At 56.4% G+C, this 13139-nt stretch overlaps 1 protein-coding gene across 1 annotated transcript in view; it reads right to left on the bottom strand.

Moving 5' to 3' along the window:
• Nucleotides 1-2454: 2454 nt before the first annotated feature.
• The window catches only part of DSCAML1 (DS cell adhesion molecule like 1), a 376149-nt gene continuing 365464 nt past the window's right edge, over nucleotides 2455-13139 (bottom strand). The window contains exons 23-33 of the mRNA XM_034665856.1: nucleotides 12858-13021; nucleotides 12519-12617; nucleotides 11656-11844; nucleotides 10955-11242; nucleotides 9292-9447; nucleotides 7224-7254; nucleotides 6976-7094; nucleotides 6569-6721; nucleotides 5770-5964; nucleotides 4983-5294; nucleotides 2455-3480 (exon numbers count right to left, since the gene is read on the bottom strand). Coding sequence (XP_034521747.1) covers nucleotides 3005-3480; nucleotides 4983-5294; nucleotides 5770-5964; nucleotides 6569-6721; nucleotides 6976-7094; nucleotides 7224-7254; nucleotides 9292-9447; nucleotides 10955-11242; nucleotides 11656-11844; nucleotides 12519-12617; nucleotides 12858-13021 — 2182 coding nt within the window. The 3' untranslated portion in view covers nucleotides 2455-3004. The remainder of the gene's footprint in view (nucleotides 3481-4982; nucleotides 5295-5769; nucleotides 5965-6568; nucleotides 6722-6975; nucleotides 7095-7223; nucleotides 7255-9291; nucleotides 9448-10954; nucleotides 11243-11655; nucleotides 11845-12518; nucleotides 12618-12857; nucleotides 13022-13139) is intronic.

Consider the following 13139-nt stretch of genomic DNA (forward strand, 5'->3'; position numbering starts at 1 on the left):
TGCAAGCGGGTGGGGGTTTGGCTGACTTGGGAACTGGCTTTCGGGTGTGGTTCAGACAGGCGGGCTTGGGGTTTAGCTGAAGGACACATGGAGTCAGAGACCAGCACACGACACCGTGCGGATTCTCTGCACGTCTGTTTGAATTTCTAGACCGTGTATTTTATAGGTAGGGGTCCAGCTCAGCGGACCGCAAGTTAAACTGGCTCGTTCACCTTTGATTCTCTGTTGCCTCCCCGAATCCGTCTCATCCTGCCTGGTCCACCACACCCCCAGAGCAGAGTCCCCCCCTCCTTCCCTCCCTCTCACCGCCTCTCAGCAGAATGAAGTACCCAGGCTCCCCAGCGCACCCAGCCCAGCATGTTGGCTCACCTCCCTGCGTCAGTCACTTGGTCCCACACTGACCGCTGTCCGAGCAGTAAGTCCAGCTGCTCCCTCTGGTCCTGGCAGACAGCTCGTCTGTCCTAGGGACAGAACTGAAACTCAGCCTCTGAGCGGCAGAACATGGGGCAGTGTGGCCCTGTGGTTAAGGAATCAGACACCCTTGGGCTTGGATGGGAGTTCACCTCTTCCAGCTCCTCTAACCTTGGGCGAGTTCCTTAATTCCCCAGAGCTCCAGCTTCCCCACCCCGGGCGGGTGGAGCCTGTGATGCCCGCCTCCCAAAGCCGCAGTGAGGTCACCCAGGCCACCAGGAGGAGAGCGTCTGGTCTGGCTCGATACCGGGCACATCGTGTGGGGTAGAGCTCTGTAACGGACTGTCACGATAGGGGTTCCCCTCTGCAACCTCAGGCAGGTGGCTCCATTCTACTCCAGCCCCTGGGAATCTGTTCCTCCCCTCATGCTGGTCCCAGCTGGGTCTGACTCAGTTTTCCCCAGTGTCCAGCGCAGGTGTGGGGGGCATGGAGTGGGGGCTCTCAACCAAGTTCTAGGAAGAGCTTCTGGGCTGGATCACTGTCCTTGGAGTTTGGGAGGTGACCTGCAGATGGCGCACACAGCCCTGGGAGGAGTCCTGTCCTCCCACAGATGGAACGGAGCGGGCCGTCACCAGGTGTCTGGAATTCAGGCCTTTCTCACTATCCTCCTTCATTCCCACGGGTAGCCGGTTCTCCCAGCCAGGTGCTTGGCGCCGGGGCTGAGATGGAGTTTCCCCTTGGGCCTAGGAGTCGCCAAGGAGCACAAGGCCTCTGCCCCCTCCCCTCTCGGGGTGCCTACCGCCTTACCTTGTCCTGGAGACACTCCCTGGGCAGAGTTCCTCTGTATCCTGCATTCCCTGGGCGCTCAGCGAGCGTGTGAGGAAGCTTTTGGGAAAGTGCTGCTATTAAAGGTTGTGCCTCTCAGGTGGGGTCTCGGTGTGGCCCAGAGGGACTGGGACAGCCCACCTGCATCCTGCACAGACCCTACCCTCCCTCCCTCTCCAGCACCTCCTCTCAGCTTTGGGAGAACAGCAGGTCCCAGACTCACCTTCCTTCCAGGTTCCCGATCCACAACTCAGCCTTGACTTGGGGCACTGAACCCCCTTTGTGCTTCTTAGGCACACGTTCTTTTCAGCCAGGGGTTCGGCCATGGTGGAGGGAGGGAGACCGAGACCCGGGGTCTTTCCCTCTCCTCTCCCTACTATAACCTTCATGTCCCGTCCCGTCGGGGGAGACCGAGACCTGGGGTTTTTCCCTCTCCTCTCCCTACTATAACCTTCATGTCCCGTCCCGTCGGTGGAGGCCCAGCCCACTCACCCTCCTGTGCCTTTTATCAGATACGGCCCCTCCACACACCTGCCCGTGTGCACGTTTCCTTCCACCTGGCGGCCTGATTGCCAGCTCCTCTAAAACCAGGCAAGTGCCTGGAGTGTCTGCTGGCCCGACTCTCCTTGCTGGGCTCCATTTCCCTCCTCCATGAGCCCCTTTCACGTCTCCAACCTCTGATGACCTCACTCCTTCTCTTTAGCCTTGCCTCACCCTAATGGCCTAGAACTTCAGGATCTGGCCTGACCCCCAGGGTATATAGACTCTCTTCCTCCCCCTCCCATAATTGAAGCGCGCACTTGTGGTTTGCCTGGCTTTGCTTCCCTGGCCACACTGGGTTCTCCTGAAGGAGAGAAGCCAGCAGACACCTGTCCTCCCCCGCCCCCAGACCAGGCCCCCCAGAGCTCTCTGCAAGGTTGCCTCATTTCATAGGTAAAGAAACTGGCCCAGAGGAGTTCAGAAGCGTGCTCAAATTCACACAGCTGACCCCCTGTAGGGGCGGGCACAGATCTGAGAACAGAACAGGTGCTCAAGGATGCACGTTGGCTGATTGAAAGCCTTTAAAAAAGTTTAACCTGCTGAGCTAAAGCCCGAACTTCTCGAAGTCTCTCCACGAGAGATAGACGGGCCGGTATAGGGGCCTTTCCTTCCTCCCTCCCTCCCCACTGGCCCTCGCCAGATGGGAAAAAAGCTACCACGTAGAAACATAACCTTTATTGCACACGGCGCTGGGTTTTTTTTCATAGAAAAAGGTATTAACACATAAGCATCTGCAAATTGAAGCAACTCCTGGTTTTCTTGGAACAGTAAAATCGCATGCAGTGTCTCTGAGTTGGGATTTTGGTCGCTGTCAAAACCACCTAGATTGAAGGGAGGGTGAGTGAGTAGGAGGGAAAAAATTGCTGAGTCTTTGTGCCTCTGTCTCAAAATAAGGTGAGAGAAATATATAGATATATAGCTTGTCGATGTGCGCCTACCTCCCTATATACGTATATATCTCTCTCCACGCTTACTTTGTGGGGTCGGGGTGGGGGTTATTTGTACTGTCAAATTCTTTGTGCCCTGGCTTCATGGAGAAGAAAATAGTTTCATTTGTACAAAAGAGTTCTATGTACAAGCGTTCATGACTTGGGGGATTTTGTTTCCGTTGTTGGTTGGTTTTTGTCTGTCGGTTTAATATAAATAATGCAGGAAAACAGCCAAGTTGGTGTGTGAGGGCCGGAGGTGCAGACAGGTCCGGGCGTAGGGCTGCTTTCTCGTTGTCTCCCTACACCAGGGTATAGGATTTGGAGTAGGCCCCTGCCCCCTGCTTCTGAGACCTCCCTACCCCCGATGTGCTCATCTCGAGAAGCGAGTCCCTGGAGCCCCCCATTTTGGTGTGTGGGCCCCCGGCCCGCGGAGGCTCGGTGCTAGGGGCCGGAGGGGCAGCACTGGGGGCAGCCGGGGGCTCGGCAGGGGTGGGGCCGGGAGCTGGCGGGGCCGGGCCGGCTGGGGGTGCCGGCATGGCCAGAGTCCTCTGAGGTAAAGTGGCTGTGGAGGCAGCAGCAGGGGCCCCTGGGTGCGGGAGGCCCAAGGGCTTGCTGGCAGGGTCCAAGGTCAGGTGGCGAGCCTGGGTGTGGTAGGTTCGAGCCAGGTTCCGGATGGAAGCCTCTCGGGGTGGAACCACGGGACAGGGCTCACGGCCATCTGCCTTTCGGAAGAAGGCCTCCGACTTGGCATACAGGGGCAGGTTACAGTAGTCATCTGGAATCACAGAAGCAGGAAACGTTGGCGGCAGAGGCCTCCGGGCACCTGCCGGGTCACTCCACCCCCTCCTCTGCAGGCTTTTCCCTGACTCGACCTAGGAGTCCCTCCACAAGCGAGGCAATGAGGAGGCCGGAAGGGATCAGTTACTTGACCTCTCTGAGCCTGTGTCCTTATCCGCAGGATTACCGGGAGTGGGGAACGAGATAACCTGGGGAAAGCGCCTGACGCAGGGCCTGACGGACGGTACTTGCCCACTAAACTGCTACTTCTTGCCTCAGCGCTGGAGAGCTCAGGTCTGAAGACAATGACTTCCTAAGGCTCTGGCTGTTAGAAAAGTCTCCTTTGCCCTGAGGAGGGAATGCTCGTCACTCCCCACTGGGAGCCTGATTGGGCCTTCTGAGGACCCCCACAGCAAGCACCCCCGCCACCCCCACCAGCTTTCCCACGGCAGCCTGCCACATGTCTGAAGTCAGCTGCGATTCCCCATCCCTCTCCTGTTTCCCAGAAGGAATGTTCCAGATTTCTTAAACCGCCTCCATAATGACAGGCTCCCGGGACGGCCCTGCCCTGCTCCCTCTGCTCTGTGAGCACCCTCACCTGTAAATGTGCCTCTAACCCGCTGACTGCGCCAGGACCTTTCTGTACATGATCTCATTCGGTCCCCGCAGCCCCCTGGATAGGTTAATACCGGCCCACAGTTGGCAAGTGAGAAAACTGAGCTTCAGAGAGATTAAGTAATTTGCCCTAATTCACCCAGCCAGAAGGGGCGGGGGCGTCATTCAGGGCGGCTGATCTCCCAAGTCCTTGTACTTTGTTACCCTGGGCTCTTCTCTAGATGACCCCGAGTGCCCTGATCGGCACGGCCACTAAGCGAGGCCAGTAGCGGGCAGACCAGACCCTGCATGGTCAGACATGGCATGGTGTGGTCCCAGCGTCTGCTGAAGGACCCCCGTCCCCACGCCCTCCCGTGATCCTACAGCTGTCCCACCAACCCTGATGGGCATACGCTCTGGCCAGGCTCCCGGCACCAGACTGCTCCCAGTCGGGCGAGGTCACTGCTCACCATGAGGTTTGGCCCCCACGGATCAATTTCGAATGGCCCGGAGACCAGGGGCCACTGGGCAGCTGAGCCCCGAAAGGCGGTCTCTCCATACTGACATAGCTTCAGAGTAAAGGGAACGATCACGACGTCCCGAGAACCTGCTACGCGCCAGGCACGTACAGCCTTTCTAGTGTCCACGACGAGAACGGGGAGTATACGCCATCATGTGCAGTTTACCACTGAGAAAATGAAGGTCAGAGGGGCTGACTGACTTCCCAAGGCCATGGATGTCTTAAGAGGCTGAGCCAGGATACAGACCCTGATCCGGATTCTCCCGAGTACTTGCTCTGCACTGCCCACACTGCCAAGGAGCAGGGCCTGGCTGAGGACGCCGGGGGTGGGGGTGAGGTGGGGGGGTGCAGCGGGGNGCAGCGGGGGAGGCGGGCCGAGCACTCACTCTTGCTGGCCCGGTGCGGGATGGGCACAGCCACGTTCTTGCCTCGGTCGGCGTCCTGGGGCTTGGGCGGGGAGGCGGTGAAGCGGCAGATGCCGGGCTCTGAGGGCGTGCTCATGGACGTCATGCTGTCGGCGTTCTCGTTGGTGCCTGTGGTCATCTGGTCGGAGGAGCTGTCCGAGATGAAGCACTCGGTGATCTCGAACTTGGCGTGCTGCAGCTGCTCCTCCAGCTTGGCGTGCTCGTAGGCCCGGGCCAGCTCCTCGTAGGTGGACGAGGCGCTCTCCGTGGACACCATGCTGTTCCGTCCTTTGTCTGGAGGGACGGAGGGCCCAGAGTTGAGAAGAAACGAGGGGGGTCGTGGGGAGAAGGGAGCCTCATTCACAAATGAGACCAGACGGAGCTGTTGCCCTACCCTTGAGCCTGGCAGTTATCTCAGAAGACCCCACTCTCCCCCTGGGAAGGCGGCTTTGGGGGCAGAAGCGGGGTCTTAAAAACAAGCACCCTCCCCCTGGAACCCTCACCGATTTCTCCAACAAACATCACGTGTACCATTTTCTCTGACATCTTTTGGGAGAGGAGAATGAAATCCTTGACGAAGCAGAGCTCAGCAAGGTCAAGCGTGTTTGTGCCGGCCACACAGTAAGCCAGTGGCCAGCTGAAAGTGACACTGACTTGTGCCTTGGACCCTGTGAGCTGGTGGGTTGAAGTTGGGAAAGGGGAAGGGGGAGCTGGATGGTGGGGGAACTGGAGGAGAGAGAGCAGGACGCGGGCTGGGCCCTGGGCTCACCTGTGTCCTGGGAGAGGCTGGCACTGTAGCTGTCACTCTCTGTGACGGTGACACCATGCTGGGACCCCACGGTGCGCCAGTCTGAGGTGAGGGTGCGGGCGGGTGTGGAGGCCTGGCACTTGGTGAGAGTCCACTGGCTCGAGTACCGGTTCCGGGTGCTGTGGGCTGACTTCACGTTCTTCCTGGACACGGGATCTGCACAGAGGAAGCAAGTGCTAGCACCGCCCCCACCCCAGGGCACTCAGCCTCAGACAGCTGGCACATTCCAGAAGGGCAGTGGGGAGCAAGGGAGGAGGCACAGGCAGCCACAGAAGCTCCCTGGGGTATCCTGACCACATAGCTGGCCCCGTGGGAGAAGAGCAACAGTGGTGAGGTGTGGGGTCTTTGGGGGGCATCCTGGTACTCCCCACCCACCCCTTCTTTCCCTTCTGCTTGGGGAGGAATGTCACCCCCTCTCCTGCTGCCTCCTGTCCGTTCACTCCCTACAACCCCTGATGTCTTCTATCCTTATATCCAGAGGCCCAGTGATAGAGGCAGAAGGTGCCTGGAGAGCAAGGACTCCCAACCCTCTCAAAACGTCTAGGCAGGGACACGGAAGCCCAGAGAGGTAAAGTTAGCAGTATACTCAAGGTCACAGCTAGGAAGTCTTCAGTCAAGGTCTGGAGACTCTAACTCCAGTGCTCTTTCTGTTCTTCCATGCTGTGCTGAGCCCCGCCCCCTGTCTCTTTCCACCCGCGCCTTGCGCTGCACCCAGGTCACCCTCTTTGGGAGCAGGTGTGTCCCCCGGGAAGAGGCATACTGGTGCCTGGCCGGATGTCAGACATGTCGATGAGGGGTCCCGTGCTCTGGATGAGGGCTGGGTGGTGCAAGGAGACACCAGTGCAGAAACTCTGTGGGTTGACCGCTTGGCTGAACTCAGCGTCCGTCACGGGGATGGTGGCTTTGTCATCTCCTGGGGGAAGAAGAACAATGAGTATGAGTCCTTCTCTTTGGACTTCCCAAATTTCTTTTTGTCTTTATCCAATGTGGAGACGCAGAAAGGACAGAGTAATTCTTTCTGTGAGACAGAGGAGGAAACCCAGCCGTCAAGAGAAGCTTCAGTGAGTTCTGAGGGTGCTGAGTGGTGAATGGGGCCAGTGCTAGAACCCTGGGCACTGCTGTGGGGGCTGGTGGCTGCCCTTGGTGGGCTGTGGCCCTGTCACTCACCCAGCTGCTTGATGCCCTCCTTGTCCTCGATGAGCAGCTGGACCCTGGGGATGTCAATGTGTAGCCTCGGGCCCTGGGGTGGCCCCTTCACAGGGGTGTCAAAACTTCGGTTGTTCTTGCTGTGGGCAGAAGGGCCGGAGGTGGGTGACTCAGCAGCCATAAGGGGCTGGGGAGGGGAGGGTTTGCAGGGCAGTGAGGTCTTAGAAGCCTGTCCTCTGTAGGGGAGGACACAGCAACGTGACACCTACCTTATCAACATTTCTGCCAGACTCTTTGCATCTGCAAAACAGTAGAGAGAAGGACGGGATGAGGATGGAGTCTGAGCAGGATGAGAACTAGAAGAGGCTGGGGAGCAAGGTGGCAGAATTCCCTACATTGGGACCATGGCTGGTCTCCTGGGAAGAAGATGGAGAAATGATAGGACCTCTAAAATAGTCTAATATAGGGTAAGGTCTGACTGCTCCTGACAAGATTTGGCTCAGGTCTGACATCTGACAAGATTTGGCTCAGGTCTGTTTTCCTTTCCTCAGATTTTTTATCTAATAGGGAGGTCCTTCCCAGAGGAGAGGGTATATAAAGTGCTCCATCTGTTTCCTGAATTGACTTTAATTAAATGAGACATCATAGCAGGCTGGGAATGGGTACCAGTGGAGGGTCTATCCTCAGTTATCTGCTGGGAAGAGAAGAGAGTGGAGGATGAGATAGAGGTGGTCAATGGGCATCCCCAGATGACTATCAACCAAGAGGTTTTATTTCTTCCTCTTGGGCACCTGTCCTCAAAAAGTCCATGGATAAATTTGGGGGTCCCTGCCTTGTCACCAGAGAGCATAGGATCAGGATCTCAGGTTAGGAATTGACAAAAAGAGAGAGGGAAACAAAGGACCTGTTCAACCCTATTAGACCTCTGATGAGAATGAGAATCATGAGAATGATCTGTCAGAATGAATCTAGCTGCATGTATATATCCAGCCATCAACTCACTCACCCATCCAGCCATCCATCATTGATCCATTCATCTGTCAATCTATTCATTTCTCCACCCACCCATCCAGTAATTCATCCATCATCCATCCATTCAACTATCCATCCATCCGATTATTGATTCATCTATTCAACCATTCATCCAACCATCTGTCCGTATGGCTATAAAACCATAAAACCATCTGTTCATCTTATCATCCATCCATCCATCCATCCATCCATCCATCCATCCATCCATCCAAGTATCCATTCAACTATCCACCCATCTACCCATTCACACAATCATCTATTATCCATCCATTCAAATATGTATGCATCCATCCACCTACCCATTGATCCAACCATTAATCCATTCAACCATCAACCCATCCAACTATCTAATCATCCATCCATCCATCACTTCTCCATCTTTCTATCCATCCAACCACCTATCCATTCAACCACCCATCCATCAAAACGTTCATTTAACCATCCATCCAACTATCCTTCCTTCTATACATCTTTCCATCCGACCATCCAATTAATCATCCAACCATCCGTCCAATCATCCATCCATCCACCCAACTCCTAAACACGCTAGCAAGTGTTAGTAATTCCCTATTCTGTGCTACTATTGTGCCCTGGATTCTCACATTAAACCGTGAATTCTATGAGGACTAGACTATATTCCATAAGACTATGGACTGTTCCTTCTTCATTCATGTTTATATCTCCCAGATCTGGCAGTATCTACATACAGCAGATATTAAGTAAATGTTTTCCAAATGAGTGAATAAACATCTGTTAAGCAACTACTAGGTACCAGACACTGTACCAGTCCCTGGGAAAATCAAGGTAAAGCAGACCCATTCATGCCCGTCTATGGTATCGCAGATTGGGAGAGGGATATTAAAAATATTTAACATCTGACATGTCATGGAAGCCATCCAGTCAAAACTGAGCAAGGTCTTGGTGATCACTTGCAGGTCTACGCTTTAGTGGCCAGTATCTAGAAGAATCTCAGGGATCCTGCGAGAGACAAGGAGCATCCAGGGTGGAAGAGAGCAACACCTATTTATCAACTAACATGGAAATGTATAACTATTTTAACCAGTACGGCTTTACCAGAGTGTACCTCTAAAATTCAGCCTGGTTAGGTCAGGCACAAAATCTTGGGGGCACAGAGGAGGAAGCAGTGAGAGCTAAAGTTTCAGAAGGTTGGAGTAGCAGCTCTCCCTTCAATGGGACACAGGCACTTTCTCTTGTCCAGATGGTGCCCATCAGCCAATGAAAGGTGGCCCACGCGGTCGAGGGTCAGCACTCCCTCCCGGGGAAGCCCACAGGAAGCTCGCCTACCTCGGAGACGCTTCAGCCGCTTCTCCTTCCTCTTCTTGCGAACGATGAAGAGCAGTGCCACCCCCAGAGTGGCCAGGATGACCGGGCAGCCAATGGTGAACAGCTTCTTCACGTCATCCCCCTCACCTTGAGCAGACTTGATGGGGGGGATGGTACCTGATGGGGTGAAGAAGGGAGTCAGATGTCCCTTATGAGTAGGGTCTGGGCAGAGTCCCCTGGGTGAGGTAGCCTTTGAGCCTCTCTGGCTGCCCTTGCGTTCATTCTGACCTCTGCTTCCTGGCACAGAGCCCCAACCCTCTCCCTCTATTCCCCCAAATTCTGGTCACATCGGGACAGCCATGAACAGTCATGTGGTTTGTACACGCATTATGATACTGACGACTTCGTGAGCCTATTTTAGAATTATCCCGAGGTCTCTCGGAGACCGTCTCCCGCCTGTTGGAGTTCCATGTTCATTTCTAGAGGGCGGACTGATGAGCTTGGGTTCTGCCATCCAGCTTGTGAAGTGGGGGACGGGTGGTGAGAATCATAGAAGTAGAGCAGTGGGATCCCGAGGTCTTGTCCCCAGATGGGGACCAAGCCACTCAATGCCCTGCATTTTCTCCCTGCTCCCCTGCCCATGGGTGAGATCTGCTAACCTTGGGTGCCTGCACGGAGGCAGTAAGTTCTGCTGACACGGCCCTCTGCAAAGCCTGATCTGTGCCTGTTTCAAAGCCTCGTAGAAGAGCCGTCTCCTTCATGAAACCTTCCTTGTTGGAGCCCATCCCCTTCTGATACCACTTTTATTCTGTTTCCTTAACACACAGGTAGACTGACTTTACCTTGTGACAACTGGTCTCTATGAATTCAGCCCTCAATGTGCCTTCAGCACGTGTGCACATGTGCACGTGTGCATGCATGTGCATGAGTGTGCGCACGCATGTGCGTGTATGTATGCATGCACGTGCGTGTGCACGCATGTGCGTGTGTAGGAAGTGCCCTGTGAGTGCTCACCAAATATCCGTGTGCTCACCTATCCCTTCCAGACTTCCTGGCAGTTAGGTTAGAGCCTAAGAACGAGCTCTGGACAACAGAGTGGGAACAGAAGTGGCCCAGGCAGTGAAGACTGGGGTGGCTTTTCTATCTCTCTCTTCTTGGTGACCTTGGAGGCTACACGTTCAAGATAGCATAGCTGAAAGATGGTGGCCAGCCAACCCTCACAAGATGTTACAAGAGCGAGAAGCAAATCTTTACTGGATTAAGCCCTGTAGCTTTCAGTGTTTATCTGCTCCTGTAGCCCAGGCTATCCCATCCTGGCTAATGCACCATATTAGCAGAGGGGCTAAGGGGGCGGGGCCTCAGCTATCCCTCTACATTATAGTCTCCAGCTCTCTGAAGCAGCGGAGAGCAAGGACTGAACCTTCAAAAGACCCTCTATCTCAGTGTGATGTGTTCGCTTGGCTATCAGTCTGTATGGCCACTGGGGCACCTGCCCACTGGCCTGCACGCCTACCACTCTGCTGCCCCCTTTGCTTGCTCCTTCCCTGTCTCCAGCCTTTTCCTCGATGATAGTCCTGTCTGTTTTTCGATTTGTCTGACCTCTATGCATCCACCTCTCTGCCAGCTTCCCTGGGGACACCTCGCTGTGGCCCCCGTGTGGCCCCTCCCGCCCTCTCCGACTCACTGCCATCATAGTCCAGGGTGGCGAACTGGGCAGTCTCGTTGCCGCAGCCAGCGCTGTTGCAAGCCCGCATGCGCAGCTCGTACCACGTTGCCTCGCGCAGCTCGGTCAGAAACACCTCCCCGGAGCTGTTGGCCCGCAGCCCCTGCCAGGCCCAGGTGCCCTTGGGCCGGTACTCCAGCACGATGGCTGTGATCGGGCAGCCCCCGTTGTTCCAGCCCTGCAGGTTAAGCCGAGCATGCGTGGAGTTGATGTGGGTGAACAGGTGCTGGTCTTTGCTGAAGGCGGGCTCTGGGGGGGCCACAGGGAGAGAGTGGGGTTAGAGACTGAGAGGAGGAGGCTTCATTCATCAGCACCGGGAGGGAGTCCCTGGGGCCAGCCGGGGCTGCAGTGGCTCCTGGGAGCAGTGGTTGGCACAGATGGGAGTAGGGATGCCCCAGGGGACAGAGGAGGGGGGAGAAGAGGGAAGGACGAGGAGAGAAGGCCTCGGTACAGTAAAAGATATGGGAAGAAGGAAGAAGCTGCCAGGGAGGTGGGGCCTATTTCTCCTACTGTGATTGGTCAGGGTTATCTATAGCGTGGGAACTAGTCCAGTCTCTCCCTTCGGTCTCCGCTCCCCTGCGCCCTCCTTTCTCAGCCCAGCCACCCTCCATCCCCACGTCCCGGGCCCGTCTCTCCCCAATGGGGTCATCGCTAGGCCTCACCCCGCCCGTGGGTCTTGGCCTCGATGATCTCGCTGATGCGCCCGGAGCCCACGCTGTTCTTGGCCGCCAGCTTCACCTTGTACCACGTGCCACACCTGAGGCTGTCCAGCTTGAAGGACCGCTCGCCTGAGCTGATGAACACGTCCTTCCACTCCTCGCTGTTGTCTACCGAGTACTGCAGCACGAAGCCTGCCCGGGGGGGTTGCCTGGCTCAGGGCGGGCAGGCCGGAGCCTGGGACACCCCAACAGGTGGCGTGGGGCTGGGGTCCCCGCAGGGACAGAGTGAGGCCAGAGTGATTGGGGGGCAGAGGCAGTTTGGACACAAAGCTGCAATGAGTTTTTCTGCTCTCTCTTTAGCAGCCAAGGTGGGGAGGGGAGCAGAAAACAAAGCCTTGAGGCTTAAAAGGGATAGTATTTAGAGCCTGCTTCTCCCGGGGGTGGTCCCCTGTCAGCAGGATTAGAACACTTAGGAGCTTGTCAGACCCCACCCCAGACCTCCCTAATCAGAATCCGCCTTCTTTAAGATCCCCTGGTGATTCATGTGCCTATTCATGGTTGAGAAGCGCTAGCTAGTACATGTGTCCACTGTTACGATTTGGAAACTGAGGCCGAGAGAAGAAAACAGATTTCTTCCGGTTCGCACAGCTCACCAGCCGCGGTTGGGGTGGGCCTTCTAAAACCCAGATACCTAGGCTGGTAACTGTCTGTAGCACTCAGGTGACTTCCTTGTGGTCCGAATTGCCCCTCACTCATCACTTCTGGGGCTTTAGGGGGACAAGGGGTGGGAGTGGGTAAGGCCCTTGCCCGGCTCCTGGGCCCAGAATTTCCTCCCCTTTCCCCCTCCTCATCCAGACCCCTCTCACCTCGGATGGAGCTGCCCCCGTTGTCACCTGGAATCCAGGTCAGGGTGATGGACGAAGCAGAAGTTTGAGAGACAGTGAGGCGGGGCTGGTCCGGGGGAACTGTGAGGGGAAAGCCACCAGCCCTCACCACAAAGGGTTAACACCTGGGGCTGGGAGCACGGGCTATCCCGGCTGCAACTAAGGGCCCAGGCCTGGCGTCCGCCCCCTTGGTGCTCCCCCAGCTCCTGCTCATGCTCCCATCCCCCTGCCTCTTCCACGTGGCACCACTGTTCCACTAAGGGTCTGCTCCCCCGGTGGCTGGGGAGGCGGGGGTGGGGAGCCCGCCTTCCAGGGCCTTACCTTGCACCAGAAGGTTGACGATGATGGTGTCGAAGCCCCCAGTGTTGGTGGCCGTGCAGGTGTAGTAGCCCGAGTCCTCAGCCTTCACAGCGCGCAGCAGCAGCGTGCCATTGGTGTGGATGAGCCGGTGCCCGTCCATGGACACAGGGATGGCCGAGTCTTCACTGCAGGGGTGGGGGGGGGCAGAGATGGGTATGGTAAGCACCCCCTTCCCCTAGGGGCTCTCCCAGGACTAGGCAAACAGGGCTGGGAGTAGAAGGAGGCTGGCTGGGGGGCCCCTGG

Source organism: Ailuropoda melanoleuca, chromosome 8, assembly GCF_002007445.2.
Source record: "Ailuropoda melanoleuca isolate Jingjing chromosome 8, ASM200744v2, whole genome shotgun sequence".
In the NCBI taxonomy this organism is placed as follows: Eukaryota; Metazoa; Chordata; class Mammalia; order Carnivora; family Ursidae; genus Ailuropoda; species Ailuropoda melanoleuca.